Raw genomic sequence first — 14,582 nt, 5'->3', positions numbered from 1 at the left:
TTTTAGAATGATAGGTTTACTTGTAAGAAAATTATTATGTAATGTTGAGTTAATCTAATAAGATGATTTGTTTGTTTGATAACATGGATGTTATTAGTTATGACAATTAATTGGATGAAATTTGAATTCTGTCTAATGGATTGAAATGATTTAAGGTCTGATTTTATTCTGTCAGCTTAAAGAGATTGATTGATGGATGGATTAGATACGTATAGGATAGATTAATATTTTATTTTAAATAAGGGATATTAGCGGAAGAAGAAATAAATAAGATTTATGATAAAATTAAGGAACTAGAACATATTTAGAAGGGATACCTGAATTGATAATGTTTGTATTTAAAGTTAATGGTAGTGTAAATTTATAAAGCCTTAAAAACAGGTCTAGGCTGAATAAATTTAAGCTAGAATTGGACTATTTTAAATAAATTGTGTTACTTAAGGGAAAAAGAGAGGGAATACTTGATTCAATCAATTATGCATATATGTATGTATATATATTTTGTCTTTGGATGTTTGATTACCCCAACACCATGGTGTGTCTTGAGCACTTTGTGTTAAAAATCAAAAAACCAATAAAATTTGTTTTGTTTTTTTTAAAAAAAGAATGCTCTTTCCGTATTTATACTGTAGGATTTAGTTCAAAAGCTACCTCACTCTGCCATGTGTTTCTGCTCCTGGAAACTTTGAAAATAAAGACTGCAATCTACTCTAACTACCACAATTACAGTCTATTATTTTTTTTTTTATTGAAAGTTTTATAAATTTTACAAAAAGACAAAAACAATACAAAACAAAAGACAACATATTAATTTTTTATTTTTATTTCTTAATTTTTAATTAAGCCTATATTCTGCTCTGGGAAGCTCAGGGGGGGGAAGGGAGGGTTTTTGTGAGGGGTGGGGGATGGGGTTTTTTTTTTTTTATATATATGTAATGTTTAGTTTCTTTTTGTAATTACAGTCTATTATTGTGACAGTTGTGTGCATCTCACTTTTCTTCCCTTTTTCTTGCCTGAGTATTTATTTCACAGAGCAACTGAAAAAGACATTATAAAAATGGAGCCTTAAAATATAATTATCTAAAACTGGCAAAGTCTTTGGGAAAGATATTTTAAAATAACAAAAGTGGTAGTGTACAAAGAAAATTTATATAAAATGTTTTATAGATGGCATTTAACACCACTAGGTTAACAAAGATGTTTAAAAATATATCAAGCAATTGTTGGAAATGTAAACAAAAAACAGGCACTTATTACCATCTTTGGTGGACATGATCTAAAGCTAAAAGATTCTGATTAAGAATACATACATGGTTAGAGAAAATGATTAAAAAATCATATAGATTTTAAGCCAGAATTATTTTTGTTAGACATAACTGTAGGAAATTATCAGAAAGAGTGTATATATTTAATTTTACGTATATTAACTGCAGCAAGAATTATATTCACTCAACATTGGAAAAATGAAGATTTACCAATGGAGGAAAAATTAATTAAAAAAAAAATTAGAGTGTGTAGAAATGGATAGATTGACATTGAAAATGAAAGAGAAAGAAGATTCAGTTTATTTTATCAGTTACCTTTTATCATTGACCAGAAAAATGAGGTAGAGAGAAAGGAACTTAATATGTATTAGTAAGTTAAATGTTGGAACCCTGACGATATGTTGCTAATAAAATATTAAGCACTTTGATTATAAAAATCACATGAGGAGGAGGGTGGGATCAAGGAAATAACGATCAGCAACACGGAAACTATGATCAGAGTGCAAGTGGATTGGCTGGGACCTGTAACGAGGTCCAGGAGCCGGGCGCAAAGAACACCATATCCATAAATAGCCTCCCCATCGACTGGAAGCTACCCTGAGAATGCTGGCAGCTGCCAGTGAAAGCTTGGTTTTTAATTTATTAAAACTTTTTACAGTTTTATAATTTCCTGGTGTTCTTGCATTTTTGCTAGTTAAACATATATATATATATATATATATATATATATATATATATATATATATATATATATATATATATATATATATACACACACACACACACACAAAAGTATAATTGTCTAGTGAAGGATATTTGTTTTTTCATGACTTACTTTCTTTCTTTTACAGTTGGGTTTGCAGAAAAAGAAATACATGCCTTATAACTATCAGCACAAATATTTTTTCTTCAGTGAGTATCTGATTTTTTCCCCTACTTCTAACTAAGTGTAAATGAAGTTTTTTGTGTAAAAAAACAACTTTCACAAAAAAGTTGTGGATTATCTTTGGACTCTTATCTTTTCTACCATGAGCTAATGGACAGATTATATATGCATTCTACATAATGCCCAGCCCAGTGCAGATTAATAACAACTCTTATTACGTATTAGTGATAAGTGTCTATGGCGATTCTCAGTCATGCAGTTCCTGGTTGTCACAAAGGTGCTTTTTCAAGAGGCAACTGGACTTTCTTTTCGCTGAAGACATTTCGCTTCTCACCCAAGAAGCTTTTTCCATTCTGACTGAATGGTGGAGAATGGAAGAATTTATATTCCTTGCAGTCTTATTAGTAATAAGATAAAGAGGAGGAGGAGGGGAGAACAAGAGCAGTGACAGCAACTGCAGAACATTGCAGAGAATGAGGAGGAATTCTTTTCTTTCTCAGAGCAAACAGACACCCCTGTGCATTTAAGGTGGATGGAGGCATCTAAGTCCACGTCTTCAAAAGCAGGCTAGGCCTAAGCAGTGCAAAGAGAGCTGGAGGGGCTACCACACTTTCCCTTGCAGCTGCTCAATTATTTGGTGCTCTAAACTATAGGCAGGACTGAGGACCATCCATAATCAAATTAGAGTGGAAGAAAATTGCCATGGAAGAGAGATTGGAAAATAATGCAAAAGATGCTCCATCCTCTTGGCCAACAGTTGCTTTTCTTTTTGAAACTGCTTTATTCATAAGAGCATCAATGGTGCCTGCTGGATCCCACCTCTGGACCAACAGGTTCAGGACGCCATTCTCACAATGACCTACCAAGGAAACCCACTGGCCTCCCTTCAGACAGGCAGACTGCCATCCAGGCTAATAGCCATTGGTTTTCATGGCTTCCATGAATTGGTCCAACCCTTTTTTGTAGCCAACCAAGCTAGTGGCCACCACCGATAATTGCTTACAGCAGGTCAGAAGGGGCCTCTGACATATGGGGTTTTTTTTACCTGCCTCCAATTAAATTGACTTTTGAGTTTGAGTCTCAAGAACCACAAAAGCCCTGGACTCTGAACAAGTGGGGTTTTTTTCTTTAAAATATTTTCCTATAAGGGTTACGGAGATATTTTATTTTTGAAAGAAACCCAAGACATAAAAGTGAAATGTGAAACTTACAAGCTTATCTGTGTGTTTTTATTGCCTCTATTTTATATTTTATTCTATTGCTATTTCTATACTGTTACATTAATTACAGTTATTATAATGATTGCAATTATTATACTCTATTACCAGACTCGATAGTAATATTGTATAACAATGTTTTCTTCTTACAAACATTGTTCTCCCTTAATTCCTCTCTCTGGAATTTCTTCTCCTTTTTTTCTTCTCTGATTTTGGCCAGCAACTAGAGCACTTGCAACTTTTCTTATTGTGCCTCTATGCTTCTTTTCTTCTGACGATTCCCCCCCTTGAAGGAAAATCACCTTTTATTCAGCTGATTCCAATAGAAGAGAATATTTGTAGCTCAGGTTGGAACTGTGGGGTCCTTGATGCTCTCTGAGGTTGGTAGTTTTCTTGCAGACATTTCATTACCCAGCTAGGTAACATCATCAGTGCTAGAAGGTAGTGGGGTTTGCTCTCTTTATATATACTAATAGTGGCTTGCCCTGTCTCTTGCTTTAGGTTTTATATTTTTGTAAATTGCCCAGAGCTGTGTTTTACAAGATGGACAGCTGTGCCCTTTATAAATGAATACATAAACTTAAAAGCAGGTCTCACTAGATTTACCAGGGCTTTCTTCTAAATAAACCTGAGTAGATTAAGATAGTATTGTCCACTTATCACCAGGAATAACAAGAGATTCTTTTCATTCATTCAAGTGTATTTTAGTCAATTGGTTCTAATGGAATCAACACAATTTGAATGGCACAATTCAGGCAGTGTCTGCCATGTACACGTTTTGGGGTTTGGTTTATGATGAGATTCCCAAGTACAATGATAATGTTTCCAAAATGTTAAATACAAAACATTTGAGGAGTGTGGTTGGTACTTCCTGTTTCTATATATCTCCTCTGTGTTTAAAAAGAACAATTAATGGCTATATGCATCTTGTTTCCTCTACAGCATTGCCACTGCTTTTAATACCAACTTACCAAGTTTACTCATTGTACTTTATACTCCAGCGTAAACTATGGAGGGTGAGTATACAAATAATCCATACCAAATATTAAAATACTGAGATTCCCCCCTCTCCCATGGAAAGTATCTAGGTTTAGAATTTTATTTCCTTAAGAGGGAATTAAAAAGCTAAACCATTTTGGTTTAGGGGTTTAGTTGGTTGGGGGTGGATGCGGTTTGGGGGGAAATGGGTGGGCAATACCGAAAGTGGTGTGTATCAATTTGTTTTATTTTTTATCTGAAGTATTTTTAGGATTGTAATGTATTGTAAAATTGAAAATAAAAACTTTGAAAAAAAAAGCTAAACCATTTTAGGACCATATAAAAATTGGCATGGGGATATTCTTAATAGGAAAGTCAATGCCACCCAATTCTAAAGTACTTCCAGATGAACTATTGCTGGCTATTAAAAGCCATTTTATGAAGAAGACATTAAATTTTTGTCTTTCTAATAGAGGTGATGGAAAAAGAGACTTTTCCAGCCTTATTTAAAGTGGGGATCTGCCATGCACTATTGACAAGCACTCTAATTAAAAATGGCTGAAATTTTGTGGCATAACCAAAGCTAAAAAAAAATCTCTACATTTTCACCTGATCTCACATAAACATGTCAGTTACTGAAAATAACAAGGGTGGAGGTTCATTCTCCGAACTTGTGGGCTGGTTTCTGAACGTTTCATTACCAGGGTAGGTAACATCTTCAGCAGAGTTTAGGGATGGCATTGTTGATGTTCTTCTGCTTGTAAGGGTTTCAGGTGGTCAGTAGATCTTGTGATGGTGAGGTCATGTCAAGTGAGGGTCACATCGGGGTCTTGTGATAGGTCAGGTGTGGTCACAATTGAGAGTCTTGTGATGAGTCTTGTGATGGGGAGGTCACATCAGGTCAGAGTCATTGGGAGGTGAAATGCTAGTTGGGGAGGTTTCATGGGTTGGTTGAAGGTCAGTGCTGTTGCTGGTTGGTTGTGCGGTTGATCTGAATTCTCAGGTGTTCATAGGCTGGTTGTAGATTGATGTGTCTGTTGATGGAATTGTTTGTGGAGTGCCAGGCTTTGATAAACCCGTGATCGAGGTGGGTGGTAGCATGGACAATGATTCTTGTATTGCTCCAATCAAATTGGTGCTGTTTGGTGTCAATGTGGGTAGAGATTAGGGATTTGGGATCATGGCATTTGACTGCCAGCTGGTGTTCATGGAGCCTGGTTTTCAATTGACATGATGTTTGTCCCACATAGAATTGGTTGCAATTGTGACTTCCGGTTCCGGAATGCGGTGAAGCCGGTCGCACCTGGAAACTTCCCTCCAGGCCATCCGGAGTTTCCTTCGCCGGTAGACCCCCTAGGAGGTCAAAAGACGCCCTGGAGGGGCAAACACTGAGGAGGAGGCTGGCTGGTAGTTAGGGGAGGGCGGCAGCTTCCCCCAAGTCTCCAGCTTCTCCTTAGGGCTGATGGAGCACAGATCGGCCTGCCGATCACCCAGCTGAACGAGCCAAAAGTCACATCATCATCTAAGCGTTAAAGACCCACCGTGGATGATCCGGGTGAGACCCCTTTTGTTCCTCCCCATACCCCTGCTGTTTTTGCCTGTAGAAGCTGTTTGTGCTATTATTTCCCTGTCTGGAGAAAGCGGCTTTAGTAATCGTGGGAACAAACGCGTTTTACAAAAAGGACAGAAAAAATAAATAAATATTCATTTAAAGACTATATTCTATTCCTACTTACATTGTGCTGTAGAAAATACTGTTTTTTGTGCTTTTTGGAGTGGTATTATATCAGCAGAGTATTTCTTTTTCTAGTCTCCCTTTAAAGATAGAACAAAGGAAAAAAATGGCGTTTGAAGAAGTCTTTTTAGCTCACTGAGGACACCTACTGGTCAAAAGTTAATATTGGATTGTTGTTTATTTGGAGATGAGAGAGCTTTGGCCTTCAAACTGTTTTTCAAGAAAAAAGATAATTTGAGCTAGCTGTGTGATCTGTGGGGGTGGATAATGTTCAACTGTAACCTTCACTAAAAAGGAAAAAGATTCTTCTTCAACTATTGCTAAAATGGAGAAGCCTCAATCACATTTAAACTGTAAACGTATACTGGAAAAGATCTATGAGGCTAAAGAAGAAATATGTACTACAATAAAAGAGGCTACTACAGAACTAAGAGCCAGAATCTCTACTTTAAAACTTAAAACTGATTCCCAGATTACACTTGACTACTCTACAAAACAGATTATACAAGAAGAGGTTCTAACTGAGGATAAGAAGAATCTTATTTTGCCTTACAAGCAAGACCAGGAAAAGCAAAGACCGAACTTTGGACTTCTGAAGCAACGAAGCTTTATGGACAAGAGAAACAGAGGATTAAATCAGAGATCAAGATGGTCTGTATCGAATCAAGTGACACTACAAGCAACAAAAAGAGACCTATTATCTGGAAGGGAAGCCCTGTTATGGAAACTTACCTGGCAAAAGAAGAAAGCTAGAATAAGATTGAAAAATGAAATTTAAAATTTCTTAAATTGGATTAAAGGCAACCTAGAACTATGGACTGATCTAAGGACTGAGATTTTGAGTTTGAAGTAAAAAGATGTCTTAGAGTTGGAGTGAATCAATAATTAATTGAATGTTAATTAAATATTGAAATGATGTAAGGTTTGATATTAATTTGTTAATTTAAAGAGATTGATTAAGTGAAGGATTAGATATCTAGAGAATAGTTTGATAAATGCATACATTTAGATGTGTCTAAGATAGATTAATATTTTTGTTTTAAAATGAGATATCTTTCTATATAAGGGATTAAAGACAATTTAGAATACTAGGAATGTTCCTTTTAGAATGTTAGGTTTATTTCTATGGAAATTATGATGTAATGGAATGACGAAAATTGAAGAGATGTTTCAGATTTGAAGTGAACTAATAGTTAATTGAAATTTAATAAGATGATATGATTTTCTGATGATATGGACGTTATTAGTCATGATAATTAACTGGAGACTTGAATTTTATTTAATGGAATGACATGATTTAAGGTATGATATCATTTTTTTAGCTTGAAGAGATAGATCAATTGATAGATTTGATAGGTGTAGGATAGATTAATATTTTACTCTAAATAAGGGAGATTAATGGAAGAAGAAACAAATAAGATTTTGATAAAATTAAGAAAGTAGAACATATGTGGAAGGGATATTTGAGTTCAAAATGTTTTTATTTAAAGTTAATTTGATTATGGTAGAAATTGATGAAGCTTAAAAACAGGTTCAAGTTGAATAAATTTAAGCTAGAATTGGATATTCTAAATATACTATGCTATTTGAGGGAAAAAGAGAGGGAATATTTGACGTATTGCTTATATTATGTATATATGTCTTGTTTTAAGATGTTTGATTACCCCAGCACCACGGTGTATCCTGAATATGTTGCTTTAAGAACTTTAAAAAACCAATAAAATTTGTTTTTTTTAAAAAAAGAATTGGTTGCAATTGCTATAGTTGGTTTTGTAAATTACATTATTTCTTTCATCCTTCTGTATCTTTTCTTTGGTTCTGGATAATTCCTGGTGGGGTGTGGCTGTGGGTTTGTGGGCTATTGCTATTCCTAGAGGCTGGAGAATTCTGGCTGTCATTTCTGACACCCCTTTTGTGTAGTGTTCATTTTTGCATGGTGGTTGGCTGTGTGGTGCATTGTGGTTTGGCTGATGTGTGTCAGAATATGAAGACTTTTAGATAGCCATTGCAGAGAAAGATGTCAGGCAGCCATTTCTCTTCTCTTTTTCTTAGTGTTGTGGTACTGCAGTATGTCCTGGCCCTTCTGAAGAGGGTCTGGACACAGCTTCTTTTGTGTGTAGTGGGGTGGTTGCTCAGATCCTCAGCTCCACAATTCCGTCAACAGACACATAAATCTACAACCAGCCTACAAACCCCTGAGAATTCAAACCAACCACACAACCAACCGTGACAGCACCAACTTTCAACAAACCTATGCAACCCCCCCCCAACCAGCACTTCACTTCCCAATGACCCTGACCTGATGTGACCTCCCCATCACAAGAACTACTGACCACACAAAACCCTTATAAGCAGAAGAACACCAATCCTGACATTCCCTAAACTCTGATGATGATGTTGCTTAGCCTGGTTCTTTAACCCACAAGCTTAAAGAATGAACCTCCACCCTCATCCGAGCTACAGATAGTTGCCACTATTACAAACTGAAAACAATGTTTTCAGTTTGCAATAGTCCTCATACACACCAACATTGGTGCTTACAACCATCCATTGTCTCTTGTATTGATAGTCACTATATAAAAAGATTGTTTTCCCTGATTAATTTTTAAAAATCCTTATAACAATATGCAAAGAAACTTCTCTCCCTTTCCATTACTTTCAGGAAAGATGTGAGCTCAAAATATTGTACTTTTTTTTTTAAAAAAAAAAAAAAGCATACTCAATCTTGTCTAGTGAATTTTTCTATGGGTTTTTTCAATCTGTTAAATCTGTCCATCCATTAAAAAAACAACCAGGGTAGAAAATGACTCTGTCAAAGTGGCAGTAAACAGAACAAAGTTTCCAGAAGATACATACCTGGAACACATTACGATTCCATGTAGGGTGCCTACTTGGAACAAGGGAAGATGCTATTCTAATGTCTGTTCCTTTTCTTCTCTTCTGCAGGAAATGGCATGGACTTTTGCATATTTTATCCGATTCTTTATTGCCTTCAACCCCATATTGGGATTCAAGGGTGTTCTGGGATACCTCATTCTTTTGAAGTACTGTTCATCATATGTACTATTTTCTTTGTGTTTCACCATTCCTTCACAGACCCTGACTATTCTCTAGATCAGGGGTCTTCAAATTTGGCCCTTTTATGACTTGTGGACTTCAACTCCCAGAATTCCTCAGCCAGTGTGCCTGACTGAGGAATTCTGGGAGTTGAAGTCCACAAGTCATAAAAGGGCCAAGTCTGAGGACCCCTGCTCTAGATTATCCTTTCCCAAACTTGCCCACTTCCATATATGTGACTTCAGTTCTACCATTGGCAGTAATGGCTTTGTTGGCTGGGGAATTCTGGGAGTTGAGTTGAGTGCCCAGGCTGTGGAAGTCTGTTCTGAACTAATCCCAAAACATCCCCCCTATTTTTAGGATACACACACTCATTTTCTTCCTGTTGAAGACTGGTGCACATGCATTCATCACTTTCTGACTGCAGCATACATTTTTTTACAATCTGCATATGTGAATCAATCATCACATATATGCAAAGCATCAAAGCGGTTCTTCATTTTGACTGAACCTTAGATGAAATGCCACTTTGATGTAACTCCATGAAGTGAAGCAGTCCTCAATTCTAAGTGCCATATTGAATTGTCTACCTCACAGGCAGTGATTTTCCTCAGGCTTGAGTACCCGGAGACAACAGGACTAGCCACCTTTCTCCCAATAGCAGGAGAGATTTTCAAAGAATACGAAGTTTGCAAACAGCACTTTCTAATCACTTTCAGAAATTGCTGATTAACTACTTCTAAGCTATTAGAATGACAAGTTTGAAAATGCCTTTCAACCTAGAACAGAAGAAAGTTTTGATTATAAGCTTAAGAATCTTAAATAATCAGCAAAAGGTTAAATATGATTTTGGTCTTAGAAAGTAACACATAGGTTAAAGGTCCACATAAAATTGGAATAGTAAAACTTTTATAATAAGATTTTGGAATTAATTATAAAGTACAAAGAGCTTCTTGTGGGAAATAGATCCTGTTTTGTTTTTTATAGAACATGACACAGATAAATAATTTCATGATTTCAAAAACTGGACACAAGAGGGGATTAAAGATTTTAAGTAGAGGAAAGATATACAGGCCTGCAAGATAGTACAAAATGTTATGAAAATAAAAACACTGAAGGAGAAGAACTGAATTCGAAAATAGTAGCATCATATCAATATTTTCATAATGATGGTGCTTTAATGGATAAACTATGTCCAAAGAATGTTATCAAAGAAATGTCATTTTAGAGCAAATTTTGATAAGATGGAGATAGTATTGAAACTGGATTTACAACTGATAGACCAAAGGAATTAGTTAGAAAAGGATGTTTCACTTGATCTTCAAAAGAAACTGGTTGAGGTTTTAAAATTTAAAAATGAAATGCAAATGACAAACCAACTGGAATTTAACAAAAGTCTTGTTAAAGCCTTGAATTGTCATTCGGGTTGTTTCAGTTGGAGAGGTATTGGTTTCCACAGAAAGGCATCATGAGGTCTAGTGCAGCAGTCCCCAACCTCTTTGGCTGTACAGACCAGTGGTGATGCCTGGTGGCTGTGCGTGGCAGTAGTGGCAGTGGGGGGAGAGGGGATGGGTCCGTGCGCTTAATCTAATCCTGCACATGTGCAAATGAAGCTTTGCACTCTCACATGCCACTTGCTTAGTCTGGTTTCCAACAAGTCACGAACTAGTATTGGCCCACAGCCCAGGGGATAGGGACCCTGGGTCTAGTGAATGATTTGCATTGTAAGTCTAGCAAACAAGCCAATAAATTGTCCATTGTTCTATTTAATGGTTGATTTGTGTAGTTATAATTTCACTTTCTGACTTTGCCTCATTTCCGTCTCTCAGAGTTCTTGAGAGTATCGTATTTACATGGTTAGCGCAGATGAATCATCTTCCTATGCACATTGATCATGATAAAAACATGGATTGGTTCTCTACACAGGTAAGAGAGATCTCAAAGACAAAATTGATGGCTGCACACGATTAAACTTTAGCTTGTCTGTGTAATTTTATTATATGCACAATAACTCAGAGAACCATAATAATCCAATTACCACAGCATCAAACTATAATTTGCATAGGTGAAAACTGAATTCCTTTTTGGAAGTTATTTTTACCTATTTTTTTGACAATGCTTTTCCCATCATAGAAAAGTTCGAAGTGTGTTTAGAAAAATACCATGCCTTTTCTTATAGGTTATGATTGCCCTCACATTTGTTCAGATTTTATAAACATGGAAATGAGATGAACAAAACAAATAACTTTTTTGGGCTCATTTTAAGATGATAGCACCAAAGAGAAACTGGCCAGTGCAGAAATCATTTCTCTCTTTTTCATTCCCAGCATCAGGTTTTCATCAAGATCAGGACATACTTTTTAGAAAAGGAGGCTTGTCAGTTCGAATCTTACCAGACAACCTGGTTCAGTCTGGAATAAGTAAGGAGAAGATTTGAAAGTAACTGTTGAAAAGAAATGTTTCACAAAATGAAAAATGAACATATTAGTAGAATTACATTTTAATTTTCCATGTTTTCAAAACTGTGCAATGGGGATTATCAGATTTGATACCAAATGAGTATTTAAACTAATATAATTTCTAAAATTCAATATATTTATCTAGAAATACAAATTATATACCGATACATACATACACACATACATGAATATAAATCATGGACATTTGCCTGAAAATTGTTCTTCCATCATTCACAGTATGTCTGGACTAAAATCTCTCTTTCTCTCTTCTCCCAGCTTCAGGCAACATGCAATGTGAATCAATCTTTTTTCAATGACTGGGTAATGGGGCACCTGAATTGTCAAATTGAGCACCAGTGAGTACACCTTTAGGGCAATGAGAAACATTTTAAGGTATCAGTGAAAAATTGCTTCATTGTTCATATAGGATCGCCAACATGATCTCCAGTGTCCGATAATGGATATGGCACAAGAAGAAGAAGTAAAGAGATCATAATTCTTTGCCTTCCTTTCTGCCTATAGTCTCTTCCCTACGATGCCTCGGCACAACTTTTGGAAGGCGACTCCTTTGGTGAAATCCATGTGTGCCAAACATGAAATTGAATATCAATCAAAACCCCTCTTTATTGCCTTGGCTGACGTTGTGCAGTAAGTATCAGACTGCAAAGACTATCAGTTCAGAAGGAGATTTGGGCATCTAGGAAACATTCAATATATAAAGGTTAGCCAAACAGCAAATCAAATGAAGAATCTGCATGGTTGTCCCAAAGGTGCTTTTTCAGGAGGCAACTGGACTTTCTTGTTTGTCTTTGAAGACGTTTTGCTTCTCATTCATTCCATTCCCCACCATCCAGTCAGAGCTGAAGAAGCTTCTTAGATGAGAAGTGAAACATTTTCAAAGAAAAACAAGAAAGTCCAGTTGCCTTTTAAAAAAGCACTTTGGGATAACCATGATTTGGATGACTGACAATCTCCATAGACAAATCTGCATGGTTTTGCTCTTAAGGACATGAGAAAAGACATGAGAACTTGCAGTGATATAGACATATAAATATAAGTGTGAAGATGTCAACTGAACACTAAGTCCATTGGGTAGAGGCTTCAAAAGCGATGTGCTGTGCAAAGTATTAAACTGTTAATGAGAATAAAGATTTTGGATTTAGATCCTTTAAGAAGAAAAAAACAAGTCTAGTATTAGAAACAGAGAAATGCTAATCATTAAGCATGTGCTCTATTACATGCTTCTTTCATAAAATTAGTTATAATTAAAAATTAGTTATCAGTTAACATCAAAGAACCTTTCATTTGTGGTAGCTCTCAACAATACTTGGGTGATCTTGAAAAAAGATAAGCAGCATCTAAGTTGGTAGTATTTTGATAGGAGCCATCAAAAAAAAGATGTAAACTAGATTGGGGTCCCCAACTCCAGGTCCATGGACCGCACCTGGTTGGAGCTTGCCAGCAACCAGTCTGCACAAACAAGCAAAGCCCCATCCACGAGATGCAGGTAGCATGCGAAACCACACACCTCCAATCCTCAGAAAAACCTTTCACCATGGAACCAGTCCCTGGTGCCCAAAAGGTTAGGAGCAGCTGAGCTAGACTGTAAAGTTGCAAAAAAAACCACCCTCTAGAAGCAAGCAATGGCAAACTATTTCCATATGGCTAGCATGAAAATTACATGCCCAGGTGGCCTCCTGAAGATGGGCAGAGTCTGCCTTCTCCCTATCAACATGACCTTTCAATTTGGGTGCTTGGATAAAGTGCTACTTTATGATAATGCTATATAAGTCCATAAAGCATCAATGCAAGCTAGAGATACTGTCAAGACATGTCAAATACCTAAAAGAAGATGTAGCAGTCACTGAGAGATTTTTTTGCTGCTCACTCTGTCCTCAATGTACTGCACTTGTTCTGAATTTAAGCATGATTTTTCTGAATAGGTCTTAATTCTCATAGCAATGAAGCAGGACTTACTTTCTGGTGTTTTTTTTTCAGTTCCTTGAAGGTTGCAGGTGAAATCTGGTTCAAAGCATATCATTGTGAACAGAAAATCTGTCTTCAACAAGGGAAGGCGGGTGAAGAGACATGAATGGATCTGAGATGGATCTGACAGGCTTCAGGGATAGAAAACCTAAAGTAATTTGTGGATGAAACAGAATGCTTGGAGAGACTTTGGGTCTCAGCTGAACTTTTGGCATGTTTCCTAATGAATATAAACATTGCAAGCAACACATTTTTTTTCTTTCCTGCTTTTGGGTCTTGAATGCATCATAAAGATGCAGACTTCTCAAAAATGTTCATTGAATTGCTTTGTTGCTGTTTTTACACTTCATGCCTCTTTTGCAATGGTCAGGAAAATAAACCTAATGGCTGTTATAATGGATCTTGGATTAGGGAATGAGACTAGGCCACATCAACAGATACAAAACATACCTCCCATTTTGTCTTCATCATTTGGAGATTCCATGTAAGGATCTGCCCCAGCTGGTCCCCCAGGAAAGTAAAACACTTGAATCCATGCGATTGACTCAAAAGAACTTTTACTGAGAGAAAGTGGTTACAAGAAAGTCAGGCGGAATCTGAAGATCCTACACAATGCACACAGCTATTCTTTTGTTTTCCCCAACTCCCAACACACACACCCTGACCAGTCTACCGGCAGCCAGTATGATGTCGCGAAGATGTTTTGAGAATGCTGAGGTGCTAGGCAGATAACAGGTCACTCTCAGGGCATGATTGCCTTGGAACCAGGCTGGAACCGGCTGGGAGGGAGTCTGCTTCATCTCCAAAGGCCATCCCCCTCTCTAATTCCCAAGTATTACAGCAAAGTGAAAGCATCCCAAATATGCCAATGTTTCTCAGAATAGCAGGACACAATGGTGGACCTAACATTCCATATGATTTACCTGACGTTTTTTCTTGCCCAGAGCTTCCAGTACTAATATTGTTGTTGTTGTTAGTTGCAAAGTCATGTCTGACCCA

At 36.6% G+C, this 14,582-nt stretch overlaps 1 protein-coding gene across 5 annotated transcripts in view; it reads left to right on the top strand.

Annotated features, from left to right (window-relative positions):
* LOC120312438 (acyl-CoA (8-3)-desaturase-like) overlaps nt 1-13,983 on the top strand; it is a 43,740-nt gene extending 29,757 nt beyond the window's left edge. For all 5 annotated transcript variants that reach the window (XM_039353167.1, XM_039353166.1, XM_039353164.1 and 2 more), the window contains 7 exons: nt 2,117-2,177; nt 4,311-4,384; nt 9,028-9,125; nt 10,968-11,064; nt 11,874-11,953; nt 12,120-12,245; nt 13,596-13,983. In XM_039353167.1, coding sequence (XP_039209101.1) covers nt 2,117-2,177; nt 4,311-4,384; nt 9,028-9,125; nt 10,968-11,064; nt 11,874-11,953; nt 12,120-12,245; nt 13,596-13,689 — 630 coding nt within the window. In that variant the 3' untranslated portion in view covers nt 13,690-13,983. The remainder of the gene's footprint in view (nt 1-2,116; nt 2,178-4,310; nt 4,385-9,027; nt 9,126-10,967; nt 11,065-11,873; nt 11,954-12,119; nt 12,246-13,595) is intronic.
* Nucleotides 13,984-14,582: the final 599 nt, after the last annotated feature.

Source organism: Crotalus tigris, unplaced genomic scaffold, assembly GCF_016545835.1.
Source record: "Crotalus tigris isolate CLP2741 ecotype Arizona unplaced genomic scaffold, ASM1654583v1 scf7180000018504.2861643, whole genome shotgun sequence".
NCBI classification, from domain to species: Eukaryota; Metazoa; Chordata; class Lepidosauria; order Squamata; family Viperidae; genus Crotalus; species Crotalus tigris.
Note: the sequence above shows the minus strand (reverse complement) of the source record. Positions and strands in the feature narration are given on the sequence as shown.